The sequence below is a fragment of the Camelina sativa genome, chromosome 17 (genome assembly GCF_000633955.1).
Source record: "Camelina sativa cultivar DH55 chromosome 17, Cs, whole genome shotgun sequence".
Taxonomy (NCBI): domain Eukaryota; kingdom Viridiplantae; phylum Streptophyta; class Magnoliopsida; order Brassicales; family Brassicaceae; genus Camelina; species Camelina sativa.
The window spans coordinates 9230026-9256260 of NC_025701.1; the positions used below are offsets into that span (position 1 = coordinate 9230026).

The 26235-nt window shown below is 36.1% G+C and overlaps 9 protein-coding genes across 9 annotated transcripts in view; 5 read left to right on the forward strand and 4 right to left on the reverse strand.

The window, feature by feature from the left end:
* LOC104756338 (V-type proton ATPase subunit c2) lies at positions 1095 to 2645 on the forward strand. Its single transcript, XM_010478915.2, has 3 exons — positions 1095 to 1273; positions 1399 to 1684; positions 2271 to 2645. Exons 1-3 carry the CDS (start codon positions 1195 to 1197, stop codon positions 2401 to 2403), a joined length of 498 nt encoding a protein of 165 aa, XP_010477217.1. The 5' UTR covers positions 1095 to 1194; the 3' UTR covers positions 2404 to 2645.
* On the reverse strand, positions 2752 to 4993 carry LOC104756339 (ATP sulfurylase 2). Its single transcript, XM_010478916.2, has 5 exons — positions 4276 to 4993; positions 3718 to 4123; positions 3372 to 3632; positions 3184 to 3270; positions 2752 to 3069 (listed from the first exon to the last, which is right to left on the reverse strand). Exons 1-5 carry the CDS (start codon positions 4833 to 4835, stop codon positions 2929 to 2931), a joined length of 1455 nt encoding a protein of 484 aa, XP_010477218.1. The 5' UTR covers positions 4836 to 4993; the 3' UTR covers positions 2752 to 2928.
* Positions 5093 to 7503, reverse strand: LOC104756340 (endoglucanase 2). Its single transcript, XM_010478917.2, has 6 exons — positions 7138 to 7503; positions 6647 to 6930; positions 6120 to 6554; positions 5880 to 6018; positions 5617 to 5783; positions 5093 to 5511 (listed from the first exon to the last, which is right to left on the reverse strand). The coding sequence occupies exons 1-6, from the start codon at positions 7334 to 7336 to the stop codon at positions 5182 to 5184; spliced, it is 1554 nt and encodes a 517-aa protein (XP_010477219.1). The 5' UTR covers positions 7337 to 7503; the 3' UTR covers positions 5093 to 5181.
* LOC104756341 (HVA22-like protein h) lies at positions 10638 to 13175 on the forward strand. Its single transcript, XM_010478918.2, has 7 exons — positions 10638 to 10860; positions 11502 to 11542; positions 11642 to 11740; positions 11837 to 11893; positions 11981 to 12044; positions 12151 to 12357; positions 12521 to 13175. Exons 2-7 carry the CDS (start codon positions 11511 to 11513, stop codon positions 12995 to 12997), a joined length of 936 nt encoding a protein of 311 aa, XP_010477220.1. The 5' UTR covers positions 10638 to 10860; positions 11502 to 11510; the 3' UTR covers positions 12998 to 13175.
* Positions 14358 to 14944, forward strand: LOC109130040 (serine/arginine-rich splicing factor 1-like). The gene has a single exon (XM_019239240.1). The coding sequence runs from the start codon at positions 14542 to 14544 to the stop codon at positions 14728 to 14730; it is 189 nt and encodes a 62-aa protein (XP_019094785.1). The 5' UTR covers positions 14358 to 14541; the 3' UTR covers positions 14731 to 14944.
* On the reverse strand, positions 17901 to 20002 carry LOC104756344 (putative ER lumen protein-retaining receptor C28H8.4). The gene is made up of 6 exons (XM_010478920.2): positions 19550 to 20002; positions 19225 to 19424; positions 18705 to 18845; positions 18534 to 18614; positions 18314 to 18438; positions 17901 to 18208 (listed from the first exon to the last, which is right to left on the reverse strand). The coding sequence occupies exons 1-6, from the start codon at positions 19770 to 19772 to the stop codon at positions 18160 to 18162; spliced, it is 819 nt and encodes a 272-aa protein (XP_010477222.1). The 5' UTR covers positions 19773 to 20002; the 3' UTR covers positions 17901 to 18159.
* Positions 20269 to 22177, forward strand: LOC104756345. The gene is made up of 5 exons (XM_010478921.1): positions 20269 to 20599; positions 20718 to 20829; positions 20925 to 20992; positions 21083 to 21595; positions 21730 to 22177. Exons 1-5 carry the CDS (start codon positions 20396 to 20398, stop codon positions 21856 to 21858), a joined length of 1026 nt encoding a protein of 341 aa, XP_010477223.1. The 5' UTR covers positions 20269 to 20395; the 3' UTR covers positions 21859 to 22177.
* Positions 22388 to 24162, forward strand: LOC104756346 (DNA topoisomerase 1). Its single transcript, XM_010478923.2, has 4 exons — positions 22388 to 22950; positions 23071 to 23166; positions 23271 to 23341; positions 23731 to 24162. Exons 1-4 carry the CDS (start codon positions 22513 to 22515, stop codon positions 24041 to 24043), a joined length of 918 nt encoding a protein of 305 aa, XP_010477225.1. The 5' UTR covers positions 22388 to 22512; the 3' UTR covers positions 24044 to 24162.
* LOC104756348 (tubulin beta-5 chain-like) overlaps positions 25029 to 26235 on the reverse strand; it is a 3828-nt gene continuing 2621 nt past the window's right edge. The window contains exons 3-4 of the mRNA XM_010478924.2: positions 26001 to 26037; positions 25029 to 25911 (exon numbers count right to left, since the gene is read on the reverse strand). Coding sequence (XP_010477226.1) covers positions 25226 to 25911; positions 26001 to 26037 — 723 coding nt within the window. The 3' untranslated portion in view covers positions 25029 to 25225. The remainder of the gene's footprint in view (positions 25912 to 26000; positions 26038 to 26235) is intronic.

The following is a 26235-nucleotide window of genomic DNA, read 5'->3' on the forward strand; positions in this document are numbered from 1 at the left end:
AAGAAATAGCATTTTTACATCTTTTACATCTTATGCAATAGTAAAATCAAGAAAAATAACAAAAACAGAAAGTGCTGATTAAGAATAGAAAGGGAGCGATCAAAATCGCGATGCTAGCCAAATGCCCAGGCCATCCTCATATCGGACATCACCTCCAAACTGGATTGTAAGCAGTTGGTTTCGAATCTGTCTATCAATCCGTTGAATAAGCTGAGTCTGTGCAGTTGGGGGAGCTTCATGTCGACGGTCATTCCGTTCCCGCCAAGAGGAGTAGACAGAGATCTGCAGAACGTAGCACGCAAGAAACCCAATTATCCAGTGAAACCAGTGAGTAGAAGCGGTATGGACCACAGTTTGCCAATCGGCGGAATGTCGAGTGGAGTAAATGCGTGAGGCAAGATTGTTCCAAATACCAGCCGCAAACTCACAAGAGAAAAATAGATGGTCTCTCATTTCAAGTGCATTGTGACAGAGAACACAAGTGGCATCTCACGTTTAGTTAAATTACTTGATACATCACTCATAAATTTGGATAACAATTCATAATTTCAACAAACTCAAGATATTTCAACAATCTCAAACATATCACTCTCTCAATTCATAATAAAAAGCAACTAAATCGCCAACTAAAGTTAGAGAATCGTTCTTGTAGTTTAATTTTATCAAATGCTTTTTAAGTTTATCGAGTCAAATAAAAAAATTAAAATATACTATCAATTTCCTCATTTGATCGAATATATTCTTGAGCGATGTTATTAGTCATGTCCACCACAACTCAAAAGTAATTAACTCTAAAGACACAATGCCTACATACAAATATATGATCAACGTTCATTACATGAACAATTCTCTAAGTTATACACTTATACTCAAACTATAAATCTCCATCTCTAGCTCTATAGTTCTAATAATCTATATAAACTACACACTCGTATTGTCCAAAGCCATACATAAAAGATAAAATTGTAATTTGGTATGGTTCGGTTTAGATTGGTTAGCTAATTTAAGACCGGTTTAATTTCACAAGCCGACGTACGGCCGGCAATGACTAAACAAACAATCAAAATCAAATCATTTATTATTTGACAAGAAAACAAAAGAAGAAGATTGGTTTCTCTGTTTCTCTCCCAAATCCTCAAAAACACATTTTTTTTTTTGTTGTCTCTTTACCGATCAGATCTCATCAAACGAGCCATGGCTTCAAGTTTTAGCGGCGATGAAACTGCTCCTTTCTTCGGATTCCTCGGCGCTGCCGCCGCTCTTGTTTTCTCCTGTAACAACATCTAAATTTCCCATTCCTCCGATCTCTCTCTTTTTTGTTTTTTCCTTTTCGCACAAATTGAAATCACCGATTTGATTTTGATCCAATCCGATCCGATTTTTGGTTTTTTATTTCAGGTATGGGAGCAGCGTACGGTACAGCTAAGAGCGGGGTTGGTGTAGCGTCGATGGGTGTGATGAGACCAGAGCTTGTGATGAAATCTATCGTTCCTGTTGTTATGGCTGGTGTTTTAGGTATCTATGGTCTCATCATTGCTGTTATCATCAGTACTGGAATCAACCCTAAGGCTAAGTCTTACTATCTCTTCGATGGTTATGCCCATCTCTCTTCTGGTCTTGCTTGTGGTCTCGCTGGTCTCTCCGCTGGTATGGCTATTGGCATCGTTGGTGATGCTGGTGTTAGGTAACTTCTCAATCTGATTCCCACGATGATATCATCTATAGGTTGGCTAATTCAATTTGTTCTAAGATGTTGAACTTTTCTTTAACATATTAGGCTTGTTGTGGTTTGTGTTTGGTTTGATTCTCTGTCAAGTCTCGATTCTTTGTTCATACTTGAGTCACGAAAAGATTCAAACTTTTATGATCCTGTGATGATGAAGTTGATCATCTCTAGGCTAATTCAGTTTGTTGTAAGATGTTTAACTTATCATAACATATGTTAGGCTTGTTTTGGTTTGTGTTTGGTTTGATTCTCTGTCAAATCTCGATTCTTTGTTCATACTTTGAGTCACGAAAAGATTCAAACTTTTATGATCCTGTGATGAAGTTGAACAGCAAGGTAGTTTTTTGATTGATTCAGTATCACGAGAGCTTAGTTCTTTTCATACTAGGGCTGTTCTTTCTTGTTTTGCTATCTTAAAGTCTTTTACTTTTCTGTTACTGGATGTGAGAATCTAAGGGTATATGAGTTAGCAGCAGCTCCTGATATTGTTTCTATGTGTGTGAAGATGTTTGTCTTTGTAATCTTGTGCTTTTGTGTGATGCAGAGCCAATGCGCAACAACCAAAGTTGTTCGTGGGAATGATTCTGATTCTCATCTTTGCTGAAGCACTTGCGTTGTACGGTCTCATTGTTGGTATCATCCTCTCTTCTCGAGCTGGTCAATCTAGAGCCGAGTGAAGAAATTCAAAAGTATCTCTGCTACATGAGCTATAAGTCCTTGTAATGTTTTGGTATATTCTACTTTCAGTTTTTTTTTTCTTTCTTTTGTGGTATTGTGAGTTTTGAGTTTCTCATGAAAACAAACACCATGGGTGAAAATTAGTTGACTTTTGGTTTCAAAACCATTTATTTTAGTTTATTTTCTTTGCACACTACATATATGGATACATCAATAAGTAATAAAATATGACCATTCTCTTTTTGCCTCTCATTTTTCTGTTTTCGATTCACTAAAGTATGAACTGACAAAGAAATAGAGGAGACGGAGAAATATTGAGGACCTTGGAAATTATTAACAAACTTCACTCATCATCAAGAACATTATTTGGTTTCGAGTTTGCAGAACATTATGAGTTTCCATGAGACAAAAAACATGGATCCAAGGGTAATAGTTTAAGCAATACAATTCCAAAAGGTGAAACAAAAAGCCTCTTATAGATCACTAAGAAGCTTCAATTCTGGAAGAGATGCTAATTAGATTCTTTAGGCTGAAACAACGGCTTGTTGTTTTGACGATTCTTCGCTTTCTTGCAAGCTCTCATAGTATTTGACAAGAACATTCCATCCACTCGGACACATAAACCCATCTGGAGGATTCTCCCCTGTTCTTGCATAAGTTCGCATCTATAAGAAAAAAAAAACAAGAAAACCGAGAAAAAAAACTCAGGTCTAATCGCAATCAAGATGACTCTTGGAAACTGGAGCCTTCAGTAAGAATCACAAGACTCGGTCTCTTACCTTTGTTCCAGAAATGAAAAGAAACTCTTTTGCACGAGAAGGATCGAAAAATGCCATCTTCTTCTCGACTGTATCATAAGCTGCAACCTGAAAGATACAAACAACACACATGATTGAGAACTGAAGTAGCATATTCAGAGATAATCAAGAAACTAAGATTTTGCAGTCAAGAAATTATGTTATGTTACCCTAAATGGAAGAATATTTAGTTTCTCAAGTCCAGGGGCCATGCTTAAGACTTTCTTCCCATGATCAGGATCATAAAGATCTCTCTTCTCAGTAGGATGGCCCATTCCTGCAGGATCACGACCTACAATATAGAAATTAGCACCAGCGTTGATCCTAGCCTTGGCGTGCCATTGAACTTCAGTTGGACCAGCATAGTGCATTGGTGATGGAAATATCGAGACAATAGTAGTTTCTGGGTCAAGAACTCCATCTTCTAGAACCTACAACATCATAATCAAATAAAATCATAACCTAAATGATTTATAAGGAAGACAAACTCAGAGAAAGACCAGTGAATTATTTTACCTTGCTATGTTGTTCCATTCGAACATCAAGAGGAACATCATCAGCTTTCGTGAAACCTCCTAAAGGATGAAGCAAGAGAATAGGGTTCTTGTAACCCATATCCAAAAGCCTTTTTCGTGTATCATTCATCAACAAAGCATGTCCATTGTGCACAGGATTCCTTAACTGGAATGCAAACACAGCATCAGCCTGACGATTATCAAACTCTTTCCTAAGCTGTTTGGGAGAGAGCCTGTAATGATCAAGCCCATCGTTATACTTAATCGGCTCAAAAACTTCTAAATCGCCACCAATGAGCCAGTTTCCAGATGGAGTAATGTATTCTTCCACATAAGGCAATCCTGGAGAAGTAGTTCCCCAAGTTCTAGCTATCCTCTCTTCCTTGTTGTGTTTGTATATCTCTACACTACAATTCACAAACAAAGATTCATATATAAAAAAGTACATTACTTTATAAACAGGATTACACATATCAACAAATCAACAAGCCAGGACTATACTTTAAGACTCTACTCCTTGAAGAAACATAACAAAGTTGTAATTTTGATATATGTATACCTTCGGAGAGAACCGATGATATCACCTTGGGGGCTAACAAGAGCAACGTTTTGGGATGATCCGATCTGTTGTTTGGTGTCATCATCAATAGCAAGAACAATAGGAAGCGACATGTTGACAAAAGTACCATTTTGTAACCTAAGAGAATTAAAATGCAAACTTTGCAAATACTCATCTTCTCTCATGAACCCTTTCAAAGGACTAGCCCAACCTTCGCTGATCACATGTACCCACTCAAGATCAATCTTCGTCAGTTTCACTTTCGGCATCGTCTCTGATTCAGCTTTCTTCGCCGCAATATCAGATTCCGGTACTATCAATTCCACCAATTCACCACCGTCTGGGTCAATCAAGGAGCTCTTAACAGCCATTTTCGAAGAAGAAGAAGGAGAAACAGATTGCATTATTGTTGGGTTTCGTTTATAGACCAAATTAACAAAAGGGTTGTGATTAAAAGACGAGAAGAAGGAGATTTGATTGGTGAAAGAGGATGATTTTGAGTTTCTAGGTTGGTAGAGAGTGAGGTGTGAAACGTACGTGGATCTGATCAGAAGAGACATGGATCTTTGTAAAGATAGCTACTTTGGGAAAGAAGCGAGAGAAGTGGAGAGTAGAGAGTGAACAGTGAAGGGTCGAACATGTTGGAGGAAGAAGACGAAGACTGAAAGAGATCCATCACACGTTTCTCCACTTTTGGCTCTTTTGCTTCTTTTCTAGTTTGCAGAGCATTTTTGGTTTGTGGATGTAATTATTGCCTTTTCTGTGAAATGTCCTTTTCACCCCTTCTTTGTTCTTTGGGGACCATTTCATTTGTAAATGCTCTCGACAAAACCATATATCATTAACATTTTTATACATTACATAACATTTATAGAATGAAGCAAATAAGGTGTGTGTGATTTCTAATTAAAAGGATTCTATTGAGGAAGACATAGTAACCAAACTTGACAAGAGACCAACGACAAGAGCACTATTATAAGTGCTTGGCTCGTTTTGCATAGAATTGTTCCTTGCGTCTATAAACGTGTCGTTCAAAAACGGTCCACCAACAAGTGCACCATAAGCTACGTTTGGATTTGGTTCGTCCGAGTTAAGCCACTTGAACCCATCTTTGCATCCTGTGTTTGCATCAGCTGGTATCGATGCTCCTCTATGATGCACAAATTCTGGATATTTCTCACCATATCCCACCAAATAGCTCATTTTCTCTGGATTTTTCCCTAACATGTAATCAGCCTGCACATTATATATTTATATATCAAGTTATGTTCTCTGAATGTGATGTTAATTTTATAGACTATTTTGGTAACCTCATTCCTATAGTAATCTATACGTACGGACCTGAGATCTGGCGAATGTTCTGAGATCTGAAGGTTTAAAGGATTGATCATCACAAGACAGTTCCTTAATACCAGAGGTGAGCATATAGTCACTGTACAGTGTAGCTAAAAATGCTGAGGACACAGGGTGTTGCAGCGCATTCCATTCACTAACCCATACTAGACCACCTATCAAAACAAAATTAGATAACTAACAATAAGTGATGATTCAGATATATTTCTATCATTAGTGAATGGTTTTAACGTGAGGTGTAAGAAAAGTACCATCAGTTCTACTAGATGTAGCTGTTGGGGAGCTTGGTATAAGTCCACACATGACAGCTTTTGCTGTGTCTTTATAACCTTCAAGTCCTTTGCTTCCTGATAACTCTTTCTTGAAGAAGGTTAATCTTGATAATAGTATCTGCAAACGTAACAAGTCGTCACACCAAAATGTTAAATTAATCAAACAAGCAAGAACATGAATCATATGATTTATAAAGAAGTGTCTTGTCTTTATTTTACATGTGTTCCTGGAAGCTTGTTGTCCCAACTAAACCACGACGGGCTTCCAAAATTACCAAACTCTTCACCATTCTTCGACACAAAGTCAAGGTATGTTTTATCCTCTGTTGCATGGTACAACCATGAAGCAGCCCAAAGAAGCTCATCCCCATATCCAGTTGAGTTGTAATAAGGCTGAACCTTAGGTATGCTGACACTGTAAGATCCCCTGTTATCGTCTGCGAAATCGAACAACTGCTTCGCATGCTTCAGAAGCGTGCTTGAATACTTGGTATCACTTTCTTTAAAGACTAAAGATGCTGCAGCCATAGCTGCTGCTGTCTCCGCAGCAACCTCAGTCCCTGGAGTCTCTGTATCAACCTTGGTAAGAGTTCTATTCCTAGTCATAGTTTCTGGCCTATCCCAGCATTTATGATCCGTCTCCGGATTTCCCACCTCCATGATTTAAAAAAACAAATTGAATAAATCTAAATCAGTACTCTAATCAAAGATTCATATACATAATGATGCAACGAGCATTAACGTACCTGAATATAGAGAACATTTGGAGAAGGATGAGCATTGATAAGGAAATCAGTAGTCCATTTGAGAGAGTATTTAGCATGATCCAATAGGTCAACAGAAGCCATTTGATCACCGTACTCAAGAATGGACCAGGAGAGAACTGTAGCAGTGAAAGCCATAGGGAAACCAAACTTCATGTGATCTCCAGCATCGTATAGACCTTTGGATAGGTCGATACTTGCTTCACTTCCATCTTTAAGACCTGAATCTCCCCTCCATGATATCTTGTTGTTCTCTAGCTTACCAGCTGCATCAAAAGATGAATATATATAATATGTGCCAAAAGCGAAAAACACATTGAAAATGTAATTCAAGAAAAAAATGATATTCAAAAAGCTATGAGTTCGGAGACCGTAATATTCACAATTTGAGATAAGCATTACAACGAACAAAAGAAACGAGAAATGTGATTTAAAAAAAAAATGGAGGAGGGTGGGGTGCAAGAATTGTATACATTTCTGGATATCAAAGAATTGCATAGCGATCTTGAGAGCATCAGCGTACTTCTTGTCAATGGAGCCAGGTTGATCATCATTGGAGTGGTTTGATCTATGCTTGAATGTTAAAACGACCGCGAGAATAACAGCGATTAAGACGATGATACCAATGAACCAAGTACAACAACAACATCTTGACTTTGGTTTCGCCACCATTTTGTTCTCCTTAGGTCGATTTTTTCTTTTTGAAAAAAACAGAGCTAGATCTAGGGATTTCGAAAGCAAACAGATTTTGGCTAAAAATAAGGAAATAGAGAGGGCGCACCGACACTGATCAAACCACGCGGGACGGGATCCGTTTTTGCCAATTTTGTTTTCGTAATTACGGGAGTTCCCCTTGCCTGGGAAGGAAGCAACGTGGGCGAGTTGCAATGTCCCAATTTGGTAGTTGCCATGACGTTCTAATGTTTTAATCAACTTCTTCTTTTTTTGGTTACCTGTAAAATTCATTACGAGTCATTTAGTCAACTTCAACCACCGCATCCGGTTTTTATTTACCCGTTATGGCGTTGAGGCCAAGCAAGCCAAACATGTGATTGTAGCCGTTTATGATATAAGTAACCTTTCGATTTTGAGCATCCAAATTTTTTATTCAGCTCAGTTGGTAACGGGTCTAGTCTAAGTGTAGATCCTGAGGTAAGGAGTTCGAATCTTTCAATCTCCTATTATTGCATTTTTAAAAGTTTTCTTTTTTATTAATTTGTAGGCCTAAATTTTTTGGGCTTCTGGCCAAATTATTCTCTTCTCTGATTGCGTCGAAAAACTAATCTATATTAAATAAAAGTAAGGTCCTAAAACTGTCCAAATAAGATTTTAAACAAGATTTGACATATCATTTATTAATATTTTCTAAAATTTCCAGAATTTCCTATATTAAGAATTATTTTAAACAACCTATCAGAATTTGACATGTCATTCATTAACATTTTTTTAAATTTCCAGAATTTTCTATATTAAGAATTTTTAGAAAAATGAAAATTTTAAATTTATGGAAATAAAAGAACTATGTACAACGTCTCACATCGGCTAAAAAAATTTTAGATAATGTTTCAGAACCAGTATAAATAAGATTAATATGCTTACAACAGTTAACAGTCAACAATTGTGAGGTCACCAGTTTGATCCATCTCGCCTGGACGTCAAGTTAAATTCATGATTTTTTTGATCAGATTTAATTTTATAAGACAGCTGATTTTTATATTTTTAAAAATTGTGTATCTGACATTTAATTTTTTTCCTATCAATCATATATAATTTTCATCAAAATATATGGGTTCAAAATTGTATATGATCCAATGATGTAGAATATAAAATCTGGTTGTATGTTTTTTTTTTTGGCTCATAAGCCTTAATTACACAAGTCTGGAATTAATTAAGGTTAAGTCTTTTCAATAAGGGAAATAAACACTTAAAAACAAACTGAATAGTAATAGGACGACGTATATCAGCATCATCAAGGGAGAATTCTCCCTTGCAACGATCAACGAGATTAAATCTATGGAGGTTTATCAGTGATGAGATCTCTGCCTCAGTCTCTGCAAGGAGGGCAGAGAGACGACCCTTTTTTTTCATTATCATTTCCAAAGCAACAAGATTAACAATCTTTGATATTGAGCTGGTTTCCTTGTCCAGAATTTTGATATTGAGCTGGAGTCTCAGAATCTTTGGCAATGTAGATAAACCTTTGTAAGATTGAGGAGCCATCAGTGTTAGCGAAGCAGCGCTAGGCGAATCGAAACGGTTTGTGTGACTTTGTATACTTATTTTTGCCACTTAGATTTCCCAACATTACAGAAATTTGGACACGATATTGTATTAAGTTCCAAGCTTTATCTAGTGCTACTTAATTTTGAGTTCCATGTTTTACGTATATAGTAATGCAAATATAGTTTACCCTTAGTTCTATTATGAAACTAGTTTTAAAATAAATCCGTAATAATTATTAGTTCGAAAAAACACGTCTATTGTAAAATATGTATTTGGTCATCATATTTGGTTATCATCTTTGCATTAAAGTAGTGTGTGATAACCAAAACATTCCGTGTGTGCATCATATTTGGTCAAACAATATAGATACTCACCGTCATGTTGCTCAGCTTTTGGCCGTGTGGTGTGAGCTTTCGCAGCTTTCATTATTTTTCTAATTAAAATGATTAAAAGAATATATATATATATATATATTTCATTAAAGGATGATAATATTATACTCAAATAAAAAACTGACATGGTACATACATTTTTCTGATTTGGCAACAACAAATTATTCTATTTTTTCGACTAAAGTAATTTTTAAATTATTATACTTATATGGTTAAAAAAATTTATTATAAAATAAGATTTTGTGCACGAGATTTGTCGAATCAAATTAAATAGATTACAATTGAGAACTAAGTTTCTCATTGTTATTATTATGTCATTAGGACTTAAACAAACCATTTCCTACTCCCTCTCTCCAAATCTAAAATTTAGATTCAAACTTGAAAAAAAATATTTCGTATAATTTGTTTGACTTGTATGATTTATTTGATTTGAATGCTATAATGCTGCTGGTCTAAAATTATTGTCCCAATTGTATGGTTTATTAAGCAATTGCAAGGAGATCCCTTAACACCATTTTAATAAAAGTAAATATTTAAAAATGGCTCATAAGGAAAACTAAAAACAGTGTGACTTGTGTAACAATAGCTACTATGGTTTTTCAATTTTTTTTTGTAATTACCTTTATTTCCGTCATTAGCATTTTGTCTCTTTCCCTGCTCTTGGTATTTTTATGGTCATGAACTCATGATGCATAATGAATTCACTTGATAGAACATAAAACCAAAGTCTAATTTTTCATGTAACAGTAAAATTCTAAATATAAAATATTTATCATTTTATATTTACAAATTACAAATCATTGTTATGAAGACTTCAAATGTTTGGTAAATTATAGCCATACTTATTTATTGTTTGTAGAATAGTGTAAAACATTAATAGGAATTATATATAATTCAATGGGGAAAAGGGACCAAATTAGTAGGAAAAATAAAAATCCACCAAAGAATTCATCAAAAGATAAACTACCATTTTGGTCATAATTATATGAACAATTATAGCCATACTCATTAACTATTTTAGGGGAAAATAAATCAGTCAACCAATCAAATTAAGAAAATAAAAAGAATCCAAAGAAAAAAAAATGATCAAATTGGTAAAAAGTATATAAATTCCAGCACAGAATTCACAAGAAAAGCTTGGATCATAGTAAGACTAGCAACGATAAGCTACAAAGTGACTACAGTATACCATTCATCGAATCCCAGATGTTAAAGATCTAAACCGTCCAATTCAAATCACAGGAGAGATTAACCTCTAAGAATCGTAGTGTACGCTAGCTCATAACACAGAGGATCACTTAACCCCCTTTCAAATAAAAGTAAATAGTAGTATTATTTGACAAGAAAAATAAAAAAAAATTGAATTGTATTATTTTACTCTTTTTTTTTTCTTTCTCATAATCATTTTGTCTCTTTCCCCGCTCTCTCGCTCTCGCCGCCGTCTGCGTAACGGTCTCCGGCCGCATTACGCCGATCAATCTGCTCCGTCCGCCGACATTTCGAAATCGTTTCCGCCGAAGTCTACTTTGAACTGTTCCGATTCGATTCACTTTCCAGAAACTTTTTTCTTTTCTTCAGGAGGTATTATTTGTTCAGTCGGTTGAAGCTCAGTTTAATGTGTTTGTTTTATCAATGGCGATCGATTTGAAGCTCTTATTCATCAATCTTCACTTCCTTGTTTTTAGTTTCTGTATCAGATGCTTTAGTTGCAATCGATTTCAAATTTGTGCATCTTCTCTAGATTCGTAGCTTCGATTTTCAAAATTCGAAGAGAGCTCTGAGATTAAAAAAAAAAACAAAATCGAACACAAATCTCGTTCACTTGAATCCTCTGAGGTTATCACATTTGAATTTGCTCTAGTCATCTCATCGCCGACACTAATTTAATTTTACCAGTAAGGATTAAGAAGAGTAGATTTCAAATGTACATTCGTTCATAGGATTAAGCTTTAATGATTACTCGTGATTCTTTATGTGTTAGTTGGTTGAGAGAGCATTAGATGATCCAGCTATATGAGTTTTTTTGTAAAAAGTTAATGTATACCTTAGCTGGAGAAATTACATAGTAGGGTTCGGTTCATTGATTGATTCTAATCTTGTTATGAGTATTGATTCTTGTTAGTTGAAATAGTATATATATACTCATGCATCTTTTGTTGTATGTTCTTCATATAATTTGTGTGGCTTGATGATTATATTTTTTTATTGTTCCTTTTTATCAGGTGTGCACAATGATTGGATCGTTTCTAACAAGAGGGCTTGTGTATGAATCTGATCTCTTTTATTTGAGGTTTCATTAGTATTAACTACTTGATCAAGGGATTTTGTGAATTTGTATTTTTGACTTTTCGTTTGTTGGCAGAATGGTATTTGGATATGCGTATCCTGCTTATGAATGCTACAAAGCGGTTGAGAAGAATAAGCCTGAGATGCAACAGCTTCGGTTCTGGTGCCAATATTGGTTTGTGTTGATTGGCTTTCTCATCTCTTTCTTCTAATCTATGAGTTTTCTTTTGTTGTAAATTAAAGTCTAGTTTTCTTTTCAAACTTGTTGCAGGATTTTGGTGGCTGCTTTGACCATTTTCGAAAGAGTTGGCGATGCTTTTGCTTCCTGGTTGGTCTTATTGATATAGGATTGCTTTCAAATGAAAATTGAGATATATGATGTACTTACTTTGTTTCTGTTCCTGGTTTCATGAAGGGTTCCGCTATACAGCGAAGCAAAGCTGGCATTTGTCATATATCTTTGGTTCCCCAAGACCAGAGTGAGTAAACTCTAGTGGTAGCTAAATGATAGTCAGTTAGTAGTAGTACCATTGTATGTGATCCATTTGAGTTCTATCTCACTGTACTTTTCTTTTCTTTCCACAGGGAACTACATACGTTTACGATTCCTTCTTTAGACCATATGTTGCGAAGCATGAAAATGAAATCGACCGTAACTTGATTGAGCTAAGGACCAAAGCTGGAGATATGGCAGTTATATACTGCAGAAAAGCAGTGTCCTATGGACAAACAAGAATCACAGATATCCTTCAGTTTGTAGCTCTACAATCAACACCAAAACCTCAGCCTAAGGTACTCATATTTATGCACTTTAAAAATACCAAGAGTAGCAACGTAGGGATCTATCTGCTTTTCATCTTCTTCTATATGCTCGCTAGAAGATCATTAAAATATGTTTCTCCTTGTACAATGGTGATAATGTTGATGAGTGTTTCTCACTTTCTTGATTCATTAGGTAAAGAAGCACGCAGAAGCAGAAGAGGATAAACAGAAACAACCGGATCTTAAGACGACGAGCCAAGCAGCTTCCATTCCTCAAGCGCGTCTGCAATCAAAGAAACCACAGCTTCTAACCAAAGAACCTATATCATCACCAAAGCCTCCTTCATCCTCCCCGCGTAAGCAGCAGCTACAACAACAACAGCAAACAGAGATCAAAGAAGCAAAAGCAAGCGTGTCGCAAACCAAACTCACTACTCTACCTCCACCTGGACCACCACCATCTCCCTCAACCGCCACGAAAACAAACGCTGATCCGCCACAGCCATTGTCAACAGAGGAAGAGAAAGCGGCACCGATTGTTGCAGCGTCACCACAACCAGCGTCTGCGATTCAGCGAGCGTCATCTGCGAAAGAGACGATAATGGAGGAAACACTAAGGGTCACTCGCGGGAGTCTGAGGAAAGCTCGTTCAACGGGAGTACCGCGCTAAAAAAGCAAACACAAAAAGTTCAGAACTCTTACCTTTTATAATGGTTTCTTTCTAAAACAGGAATAATCGATTCTATTAATGATGTTATTTGTCGTTTTAGTTCGATGTAAATTTTTCAAACTTCAGACTTAAATATTGGATCTTGATCTGTTCTTTTGATGTAGAATTTTCAGAGTCTTGAGACTGAGGAGGAAAAAAAAAAACGATTCCAATGCTCAGGCTTGAACCTACCTGGATTTCACCAGAGAAATTAGCTTACTTGAGTGCCACAGTGGATCTGTTAACTTCTATAAACGTTGGTTGACTGGACCCGTTACGTTTGGGCTAATTCTCTTGATTGTTGATTGCTAGGCCCATACAACATACAAACAGGCGTACCGCTGCAAATGATAAAATTACATTTTGGGTAAATTACAATAACTATATTATAAAAATTATAAATATAAGAAATGTCAAACATGAGAAAATTTGTAAATAATCAAAATTATCAATAACTGAGATGAAAATTGCCTTTTAATATCTGAAATAACTTGCGTCCTTACTATGTCAAAATTTAGGGGCTTTGAACAAATATTATTTGTTGTATTATTCACAGCTATTCACATTTTGACTTCAGGTTGATGTTTAACAAATATCGTTAAAAGTCGAAATCCGTTTTGTCTAGAGATGTTATTTTATATTTGACCAGTATCCTCCTTATGACTTCGTTAACTTTCATACTTGTAGTGTATACAGTATAATGTATAATTTGCCATGTACGTATTTGACAAATTATACATTTCGCCATTTAGGTTTTTTTTCCCTCTTTAAAAAGAAAAGAGTAGCTACTAATTAATGACGTCAAAGTGAATGCGTCATGCTGACGAGTGAAGGCCTCAATAATGGTGGTGTGAGACTGTGAGTGGTATAGGTTGAGTGCGTGGCGTGGCGGCTGCATCTCTAATAAAATAATTAATGTTGTTGCTAAAGATATTTCATATATCGTAGTGACTAGTGCGTAGTAGTAGTAAGTAACACATGGCTTCGATTAGTTATGCACCGTTGGATTCGAAGATAAGATCATACTTTGGAGCATTTCTATTGGGAGACTCTTACTAAAAATAAAAAAATAAAGTAAAAGATTTTTTTATGAAAGCGTTTCTCATTCGAGATATCTTTTTTTTTTTTTTTTTTTTTTTTTTTTTTTTTTTNTTTGTCAAACCTCATTCGAGATATCTTTCAAAAACTATATTTTCTACTCAAAACATTACATTTTCACTTTATTTTTTACAAATTAATAAACTATCTATATGCCAATTAAATAGTTAATATATTATATATATTTATTTATTTTCCTATAAATTATAAAATAAATTTATCTAAATATTAAGCTACATTGTGCAGAAGTTTGTACATCTTTCATTGCAAGCGGTAGAAAAGAAAAAAAAAAAAAAAATTCCTTCTCGTGTCTCTCTCGTGATCCCGACGACTATAACTATCAAACTTTTAGTTTTTCATTTCTTTTGTACAAGCACTCTTCGGTGGAAACAAGAAAGCAAAAAAACATGAGCGACCCTAGTGGCCAATCTTCAACAACGACTGTCGGTGGAAACGGCGGCAGCAGCGGTAGTAACGGTGGGGGTGGAGGTGGTGGTGGAGGTGGTGGCTCCTTTGGGATTCAGCCGCAGAGATCAAAGGTTAGGAAGCAAGTGTGGGCTGGAGTTCTCGGCATCTCTTCCTCCACCAATAATTAGTATATATCTCTTTAATTCCACCGGAAATTAAAGAACATGTCTCTCTAATGAAAAAAATGGTGGTGGTAATTAATAATTATGCTTGAATCTTGATCATCGTTCGTGTTAAGTGTTAACTATGTCTAAATAACAAGGAGATAACTAGACCATCTTCATCGTCATTTGTTATCAGATTTTGAAATATATATATATATATATATATAAATTTTGTTTCCTTTAACTTCTGTAAATTAAAGGATTTAATCCCAAAACGTGAATATTGTGTGTAGAAACAATTAGGGTTTCTCGTTCAAATCGATATCATCATAAGAAATATGAATGCGAGTCAAGTAGGCTAGATTGCTTGCATATAATTTTTTAAGTAAAATCTTGTGACACATACATTAATACATACATACATATGTCGGTAAGGTATAGTCTGAACTCTGAAGAATGCTCATTAATTAAATAAAATGATCATTTTTTAAAATATTAAATCAACAGGTAATAGAAATATTCTATGGTGTGTGTATTGAATGGTATACAATCCACTATTATTGTTCTTATCCATCGTCGTCAACAAATATTTTACATATATACCTCCTCAACTATTTCTCAAAAATTATAAACTACACGAGTCATCAATTTATTGTTTTAATTACAATCGTTTCTCACGTTACCCAAAAAAAAAAAAAAGAATCAGTATAAGTACTACAAATTTACCGTAAAGAATGGTTTAAGGATTTGAGCCGAAAGGATTTTCAATTTACTATAGTGATAAAATGTACCGTGGGTGGATTTTGATTAGTAACTATCCAACAAGGTGTCTCAAGTTCCAGAATTCAACTAAAAACAATTTCTGTTTCCTTAGGCCTTATCCGTAATGTAATGAAATAGAATGATAGGATGCGTAAGTTTTAGTGTCACCATCTCGACTCAAATAGTTACCTATATTTGTTTTGTCGATGTTTGGACCATTATATTGGGATGTGTTATCTATATGAGCAGATCAACCGACTTGGAGGTTCTCGAATTCACAAATCCCGTCCAGTTGTTAGTAGATAAATAGTATTTATTTTTTTTTCTATACACCAACACCTTAAACCAATTGAATTTTAAATTAGTTAGTCGTAATAATTTGAGAGAAATGATAAAGTAATTAAACTAAGTTATGATTATCCAGGTGTTGTTTTATCTTTAAGTAGAAGACATAATCATAACTCTCTTAAGTTTAATTATACCAACCAAATATAAGTTATACTATAACTAGAACCCCTCATCCTATAATCATTACACCAAAAGCCTATGCTCTTCTTTGGAAAAAAACATACTCAGATTTAACATCAAACTCTTGTTTTGTTCTCTAGCCGATTATAATCATTTTATTTTATTTTGAATTAATATTTACGGAATGGTCCTAAAATGTTCGTGACTGATTAACTAGTTCAAAGCCAAGTGTACAATGTATCTGAAGCAGGACCACAGCTTATTTTCAAACACCATGATAATTACTTAGTAGCTAGAGAGTACAATTTAGCTTTTTAATTTTGCATTTGTATAATCAGCTCATGATTAATCGTTGATCAATTCTCGGCAATATGTTTCCTCATTGTCAACGAAAGCTCGGGTCTCATTCCATGTGATAAGTGATAACCTACTTCTATTTTTTTTCTATAAATTAGTCAAAATTCCCAAAGTAAGATTTGGTTTCATAATAACTATTGGACATTAATATATATACAAAAATTTGGTCAAACTGTTTCCCCTTTTATTGAATCCTTCAATCCATATGATATATTGTGTACTAATAATATAGATTTATGAACAAAACGCAAATAGTTTAGCTGATTGAATCACTTGAATTTCTTGGTTGATCATCAAAGTAATCATAATAAAATTATTTAAATCCACCCTGAAGATGATAGCTGACTAATCCATACAGCCAATTCTATATCCAAAAAGTTTCATAGAAAAAGAAAAGTTCACTTTGCCGAAGACAGAGGAACCCATACAAATGATTTGTTCACATGCAACATCATACACTTAATCTCTCAACTCACTTTTTCACTAACGTTTATATTAATCCTTCAAATTTTAATATTTCAATATTTAACAACTCTTCATTAAAAAAAAAAAAAAACTAGATTATGAAAGCTCCTAACAACCCCTTACAATGTGTATAAAAAAGTCTATATAAACGAGCATCACAATCAAACAAAACACATGCAAGACAGGCTATAATAATAAACTTTATATAGAATATACTCCCCAAAACTATGCAAAAGCCATTTGAGAGAGCTCCTCCTAACACACACTCGCACTCATTCACCATTCATATAAACGAACCACTTAACCATCATCATTACTTAGACCGTCATCATAATCACAATAAAAAGAGCTTCATAGGTGTATCTTCGTCCATGAAGCTCTTCTCAAAATTCCGCAAGATTTTCATGAGGATAGTCTTCCTTCCTTCCTCTTCCTCCACCGTGCGTCCTCACAAAACCGCTGACTCCAGCAATGGTTGTGAGAGGTTAGAGACGCCGAAGATATCGTGCAGTAATTCGTACTACTCCTCACACTCTCACTACAGTGAAGCTATCTCAGATTGTATAGACTTTTTCAATAAGTCTCAACAAGAAAGTGAAGACCGGATTGTTCATCATCACGACGGTTTTTATGTTTAGTCAAACATATTGATGGTTGATTTCATGTCTCTTTTTCCTTTTCTTCTTATACATAACTCAAATTTTCTTCTCTTAAGCTCGTGTTCGTGTTATCAACTATTTGAGCCTTTTCATCATCTGTTTTCAACTATATATTAACTATGGAAGTTGAAGCTGCTAAGCTGGTTTTAGTTGTTAGTTCTTATAGCATAATGTTTACGGACGTACGAATTGTCTGTGACACAATAGTTCTATATGTAGACAGTAGACGTATAGTCCCATACAAACCTCTCATAACTTGTTTGATCTCATTACGACGAAAAGAGTTCAAGTCAGATAAATTTGGAGAGGATATCTAATTTTTGTTTTTAATGTTGTAAAATAAATTAGGAAGTAAAATGAGAACTCAGGGATCAAGCAACCTCTGACACTAAGAGTCTTCTGTCTTCTAAACATATTAAAGAACACCATGGCGTACTTTTTATCATCACAGTTTTGATGTTCTGTTTCCAACCAATTTTTAAAAACGGCAGAGGTTTCTATAATTCTTTTTGTCCAATGGGCCAAAAGTTGGAACTGTAGGCGTTGTTTGTGAACTTTGAAGTCATATGATCGTCGAGTAAAAACGTCATCACAAACGAGATCCGAACTAACATTATTTTTGGAAAGCTAATTCTAAATTTAATGCTTCTTTGCTATCAAAAACTTTTAACTTATAGGAGTATCTCAAAATCTCTAATCATTAAACCTCCACATGCTCAAGCGACCCATTCCGAAAAGCTTCTTACACCACACCAGATGGGAGACGGAGAACGAGCTGTCCACCCATTAAACTGTTCCCAAAAACAGAAACATTCTATTAGAATAACATTCCAACAATGTGGCAATTATATCTAATGGGTGGACCATTTTACAGGCCACAGTAAAAATGTTTTTACCTCTGAACATAGTAATAGCAAAAATCTGCGAGAATGAAGGTTTGAACGATTTCAGAGAGGAGGACCATTACAGGCCACAGTCCAGACCCTAATGCAGTCAGTAACCGCCCTTGCGTATCCAACACCTACGCGCATTTAAATCATGTTTTAGAAAACATTACAAAATGGAGACAATATGACCTTATTATGTGTAGTCTGTCAAGAATAAAAACTCAATAACCTGAAGGATCCAGTGTGCACAACTCAAGAACCTAGCAATTCCCAGAGCAAACACGTAATGTGCAGTGAATGGTTCCACAATCTGACCAAAAAAAGACATAACATTCGAGAAAGATTCAGACTCAGCCCTTTTTGTAACAAAACAAAAACTTAACGATTTAGTATCGAGTACCTTAGTGTTTTGCATGACCCTTAATTGAGGAAGAACTGAAACAGCTTCAAGATAGACACAGAATGCCCAAGAAATCCTGTTTATGATGTGGTGACGTGTTGATGGATGAATGAAGAAAGATATAACAGCACATGGGATTACCTGAAACAAGAAAGAGAAAAAGCTCTTAAAACATTACATTGATATGAAGATTCTCAATAACTATCAGTAAACAAGTTCAATAACTCTGTTCTTGATTCTTGATATAACCTTAGGTAAAGCGCGAGTATATGATACAACTACTAAATAAGTCCAAAAATGTGATTTCAAAGCTTTAATGTCAAATAGTGACATCTATAAACAAAAATTGAACACATACATAGAGACATATAGTCAAAACGAAAAAAGCCTTTACTCTAGCATTGCACTGAGCTGAAAGCAGACTTCTCTCTAATAGTAACATTCTTCTACCAAACAAGTTCAACACTCAAAACACATTAAAACTATACCAAAGTGAAAAGAAAGAGTTTGGTAAACATACGACAAAGTAGATAGCAAAATTGTCTTTGTCTTCCATATAAGTGGGTCTAAGCTTGAAACGAATCATATAAATGACCCAAAGAGTGGTCACCAAAGTAGCTGAATCAAGTAATGTGTGAAGATCAAACTCCATCACAAAGCTACAATACAGTCTCACAGCCAGAAACAAAGCCGTTAGCTCCTGCGTCTTGAGAGATATCCCTATTGAAAATTTCAAACATGTCAAAAACACGACAGCATCGCAGTTTCTAGAATCAAATCCCTAAAAACCAATAGAAGAACACAGAAATTTCCATGATTTGAAAGTATATATATATATAACGTACCAGCGCAAGTCTTCTCCTTTGTGAGTTTGTAGATAAGAACACCGATGCCAAGGGCATGAACAGCCTCAGAAGCGATGAAAAGGTTGTCGTGTTCATGAACAATCACCCTGAGGAAAACAAGCACCGCCATTGCCGTAACCACAGCAAGAAAAGCCTTCACCTTTGGCGGCTGCCGGCGAATCCACGCCATCACCGACTGAATCTGACTCTTCTCCGCCTTCATCCTTCGATTCACAACAACAACTCTCTCTCTCTCTCTCTCTCTCTCTCTCAGAGATCAATGTGTGATTAAAATGAATGATTTATATCAAACAACTTCGAATCGAATTTGGGGAATGAATGAATCTGTAGATTTCTTAACGCAACCATACAACAATGCCAATGCCATTACTTTCGCGAGGTCGACACGTGGAAGCTGTTAGGTGAGAGACTGATAGTTTCTGGTTCTGTTTTTGCAAAAAGGGTCTCTTGTCTTGTCTGATGCATCTATCTAATTTATTACACTAAACCGGTTTGGTTTTAATCATTCACAAATTAATGCTCACCGGTTTGGTGGTTTTAATCACGAATTCACAAATTCATGCTCCGGTTTATTCAATTGGTAGAAGAACGAGCCCATTAAAGGCCCATTGAAGAGCCGTGGGTGGCTGTAAAGTTTAAAACTTTAAACGCTCCGAATCGATTAACAAAGAATCTCTCTTTCTCTCTGTTTTTTTTTTTTGGTATTGTGCAACTCATAACGGTCTTATCTCTCTCTCTCTCTAAAATCACTCTCTCTCTCTCTACAACTCTTGCTGTGAAGTGTTGTACTTCTTTGAATTGGTATTGGAACTTGGGTATTGCGAGATGGGTGTTAAATCGGTGACTGGAGAATCTTCGGAACGGGAAAACTGGGATATAATATTCAAGAGTTTGGTCAAGATTATACAGACGAAGCAAGACCAAGTCGAAGCGCTTCTCAAAGATATGAAGATGATTGAAAGTTCTATCAATACTAAGTGCGAGAATTGGCTTATTGATGTTCGAAATTACGAAGATCAACTCTCTCTGGTAAAAACCCCCTTTTTGATTCCTGATTTCCGATAAAGTTAGGGTTTTTTAGGGTTTCGCTTAAGAATTTTGAAGTTTAATGTACTTAATTCGTCTGAATTTATTCTCATTGTTACAGATGAGGAAAGAAATTGAAGCGATGAAGAAGATGCAGTCGCTTGAGACCTCTAAATGCAATCTCTTGTGCGGATTAAAGGACAGCGATCGTTCTCTTTGCAATTTGAAGTTGGGTAAGTGACTGTTTTGGTAAAGATTTTATAATCAAGTTCGCTCCTTTTGTTTCCTACGGACTAAAGTTTCATTCTTTGTTTCATGGAAATTGCAGAACAGACGATGGATGAGTTAAAGGACTTCAAAGCTTGGTTTGATTTCTTAACTCTGAATACTACAAATGTAAGTGAAAGTTTTATATTTTGTAAGCTACTGTAGGCTTTTTGGTTTCAGGAACTCATACAAATGCTTCTTCTTTATGTGTATATGCAGGATGAAAGTGGCAGATCAGAAGGTTCAGCTATTAAGTCACTGGAGGCAAAAATCAGAAAACTGAAGCTTGAGTATGAGAAGCTTGCTGCTGAAAAGAAATGTGTGGTATCTGATCTTCTACGAGAAAATGGGTTTGCGTGGGAACAGTTCGAACGTATTGAAAGTGGATCTAGTGTTAAGTTGAAGACAAAGGATGATGAGATTGCTGAAGCAAATTCGAAAGTTTCTAGTCTTATATCTTATCAAGAGCAGCTTCAGTCAGCTAATCAAGAGAAGGATGAGACTATCTCAAGGTTAAAGGCTAAGATGGCTGAAATGGAGACGAATTCTACTAAGAAAGATGAGGAGATCTCAAAACTCTCACGGGATCTTGAGTCTTTGAAGAAGTCTCGTGGTTTTACACCGGTTTTAACTCGATGCACAAAACTTGAAAAGCGTAGCAATGGAAACACGGTGGGATCTCATATAACTGCTAAGAAAGAGAAGTCTGCTGCATCATCATCTACTGAAAAGGTAGTTTATTAACTTGAGTATGCTTGTGGTGTCTGTGTGTTTTAAAATAGAACAGAATTACAATATTTGATTAATTTCAATCATCTACAGAAGATATACATATTGAGTTTAAATTGTTTTTCTTTTTATATCAGGTAAGCAAAAACTCAAAGAGGAAAAGAGTGAACACAACGACGTCGGACTCAGTTACAGAAATCCCAAAGCTGTTCACTTCGACTTTTAGACTTCCCAAGTTGAAGTCTCCATCTTCTGGAGCCATATAGATTACTCTTTCATTAGGAAACTTAGTGTATATTTTGCAACTGACCACACCCATTAGTTTATTAAGAAGTTCTTTAGAATTATCCCCCTACCCCAGCATTGATTTAGTTAGGAAACTCATAAGAGTCTCTATATTATTGTGTCTTGAAGCTTAATCAGAGGAGGAGGCAGCAATGGCAGAACATTTGGCAATGCAACAAAGATTTCAAGCGGCTTTGAAGAAGTGTGATTTCCGGTTTTATTTCGATTGTAGCTGATGCTTTCTTTCTTTTTGTATGAGTTTGATATTTTGAATAAGATCATATATGGCTTCTTCTTGTTCTCTTGGTTTATATATTGTTTGTAGAGCCAGTGAGTGTGTGAAAGTGAGCTTTTTCTCCTTCACTCACCAAATCAAATCCAACTTATTCGGTTTAGGAGAGACTTGAACCAAACCGAAGTCAGAAATAGAAATTTTGGTCCGGTTCAATGAAATGTGAAATTTTAGCATTTTGGTATAGAAGATGAAACGACACCGTTCCAAGCACCCTTTTATTTTTGGATTAGGGCACAATTGGCGGAGGAGGAACACAGCGGTGTGCGGTTGGTTTCTTCTTCTCAAATCTCCCGAAAATTTTCCAGTAAAGGTTTCGAATTTTTGTTTGATCGAAGAAGATATGCCTTCGGAGGATTCGAAAGCTTTGAATAAAGAGGAGGCTGAGGAAGACAATAAGAGCCTGAGTTCTCTTGCGAAGAAGAAACCCACGAATGCCAACAATGCTGGTTCGAAGAAATTGAAGAAGGAAGACGATGATGATGACAGACCCATCAGGTTATCTTCATCTGGATCTCGTTCAAAGCCGCCAGTGAAGAAGAAGGAGGAGATTGATGAAGACGATGATGATGACAAACCCATCACATTATCTAGATCTCGTTCAAAGCCGCTAGTGAAGAAGAAGGAGGAGATTGATGAAGACGATGATGATGATGATGATAAACCCATCACATTATCTCGTTCAAAGCCGCCAGTGAAGAAGAAGGAGGAGATTGATGATGAAGACGATGAGAAGAAGAAGCCTGTTTCTAAGAGGAATTCCTCTGTTGGTGTCTCAAAGGTTCGGTTTTTATTTATATTTCTCTCTGTTTGATTATAAACTATTAGAATTGTGAGAAATTTGATGTAGCATTGTGTTGATGAGTCTCTCTCTCTCTCTCTCTCTCTCTCTCTGGTTTAGGAGAAGAAGAAAACAGAGAAAGAAGAAGAACCAAAGAAAAAGAGAGAAAAGAAAGTATATGATTTGCCTGGTCAGAAGAGAGACCAACCTCAAGAGGTACCTTTTTGGGCTGCTCTCTCTCTCTCTTTCTCTGATTTTTTAGATTTATTGGCCAATTCGTTTGAAGTTTTATTTCTCTTGTTGATTTTGCAATTCTGCAGAGAGATCCACTTAGGATTTTCTACGAGTCACTTTACAAGCAAATTCCCACTAGCGACATGGCTCAGATTTGGTGAGGCTCTTATATTCCTTTGTCTCCCCTGCATTGATCTGCAACTTAAAACACATATGTATTGTTTTGGTAATGTGTATCTGATCATTTTGTCTTTTGATCACTCCATGTGTAAGCTGAGTCCTACACCAAGTTGATTTATTCCTTTGGGACATAATGCCATACTTGTGTTTGAGTTTTGATGGTCCCTTGTGTGTTTAGTGACACGGCATTTAGCTCACATGAATCTTGAACATCATAGACTCGCATTGTTTGTAAGAAAGAAGAGTCCTTTTAAACCAATCACGCAAAGCATTTTTATATCTGGGATGGTTATTGTGTGGGTTTGTTCATCATTTGATTTTAGAGTGCTCTGTTTATTGGAAGCCCTTTTGTGTTGTTGATCACAGGTTGATGGAGTCTGGTTTGCTTCCAGCTGAAAAAGCTAAGAAAGTTCTTGAGAAGAAACTGCAAAAGGGTGGAAAGTTCAGTTCTCCTACAAAATCTGCAGCTTCTACTCCGAGAAGCAACAACAACAAATCAGTGCCCCCGAAGAAGGAGGCCAAAAAATCACCTTCTGAAGCTTTGTCAGACAAAAAGAAGGGAACTGTTTCCAAACCAGCCACCAAGAAGAGGAAGAAGAACTCTGATGATGTTAGTGATGACGACACAGATGATGATTTTGTGGCTAGCAGAGTCTCTAAAAAACCTAGAGCCAAGTAATTGGAATTATAAGACTGAATTTGTAATCGGTTTTTAGTGACTCAATTTGTAGAATCCTTTGGGGACGAATTCTTTAAGAGTAATGGAAGAATTGGCAGATTGTTTCTGCGTTCTAGGAACAGGAACATGTCTAATTATTAAGCAAAATAGAAAATAAAACTAAGAGGTAGCCACTGGTTTAGAACATGCATGATGGTTGCTCTTTCTCCTCGTCATTCTTTAGTGGAAAGCCGCGGAACTGATCTTTGAAGCACTTTTCCTTGGAGCTTCAGTCTTCGATAGGACTCTCTTATATGGCAAGGTCTAATATGTCCCGACTCTTTCCTTTCCCTCATAATAACTCGAGCTGTTTCCACGAGTTCACCAACAAACATCATTGCGATACCACGCACAACCATATTCCTACTGTCGTCCATCGTTTGTGCCCCTGTGATTCTTCTCCTATATAACTTTTCCATGTTTGATTTATTTAATACTAGATCTCCTGAAACATTCATATCTGCTCATCTGATCCTCTGTGAATTGCGCAAAAATGGTCTGCATCTTGTTTGCCTTATCAACAGATAAGCACCAGTTGTGTATTTGTTGAGCTCAACTTTCATATCCTCTTCCTCTTCTTTTTCATTATCATCTTTGTTCTTCGAATGCCTCATTCCTGATAATTGCAAGGTACCTTGTTGATTTAGACGCACCCGTCCGGTTTGTTTAGCTGCAAATAAATCAAAAGTAAAAATAAAAGTAAAACACTATCTTCAAATTAAATAAGTAAAAGAATATTGTTGCTCTAATTAGTTTTTTTTTTTTTTTTTTTGTCAACCATTGTCACAACTAACCAAATTCCTACATTCATAGGAAACGTGACTCGATCCTGGGTGTGATGGTATCTTCTACAAATGAACTTACCTTCTAGTTGATGCTCAGTTATCTAAAAACTATTCTTCAATTTTCGGAAACTTTCCTTAATAAAGAGAGGAAGCATGGCAGAATTAAATAAAATGGCAAAATACATGACACCAAAAAAAAACAAATGGAAACTCAAACTTTATTTTTAACAATTTTACCAACAAACAAGTAACAAACAAAAAAACATTAAAACAAATTAAAAAAGATAGATAATCGAGGGTCGTTTCTTTATATTTGAAGTAGAGATGTTTTTGGTTTGATATATTGATGGATCAAGTCTCATAAGCTTCCCCCTTCAACTTCTTCTTCATCCTCAAAGTAGTCTCCCTCTTCATCATCACCTGTGGCGTCTTGGTATTGTTGGTATTCAGCGATCAAATCATTCATATTGCTCTCAGCTTCCGTAAACTCCATTTCATCCATTCCTTCTCCTGTGTACCAATGCAGAAACGCTTTACGCTTGAACATAGCCGTGAACTGCTCGCTCACCCTCCTGAACATTTCTTGGATCGACGTCGAGTTGCCCACAAACGTCCCCGACATTTTGAGTCCCTTTGGTGGGATATCACAAACGCTGGATTTCACGTTGTTTGGGATCCACTCAACGAAGTAAGATGAGTTCTTGTTCCGTATGTTTATGAGTTCAATATCGACTTCTTTCGTGCTCATCTGTCCTCTGAATATAGCCGAGGCTGTTAGGTAACGTCCGTGTCGTGGATCAGCTGCACACATCATGTTTTTGGAGTCCCACATTTGTTGATTCAGCTCAGGGACTGAGAGTGAAATGTATTTCTGTGAGCCACGGGAAGTAAGCGGCGCGAAACCCACCATGAAGAAATGGAGACGTGGGAATGGGATTAGGTTCACAGCGAGTTTCCTGAGGTCAGAGTTTAGCTGTCCCGGGAACCTTAAGGAGCAAGTCACACCACTCATTGTCGCAGAGATCAAATGGTTCAAGTCTCCAACTACATCATCATGCACAATAACAAGATTTAGTTTTAGAAACACAATTAGGCTTATTAATTTGGATATTAAAGGATTCAATGGAACTTACAGCTAGGAGTACTGAGTTTGAGGGTACGGAAGCAGATGTCGTAGAGAGCTTCATTGTCGAGGACCATGCATTCATCAGCGTTCTCAACAAGCTGGTGGACAGAGAGAGTTGCATTATAAGGCTCAACGACTGTGTCGGAGACTTTTGGAGATGGGAAAACAGAGAAAGTGAGCATCATTCTGTCTGGATACTCCTCTCGGATCTTTGATATCAACAGAGTTCCCATTCCAGATCC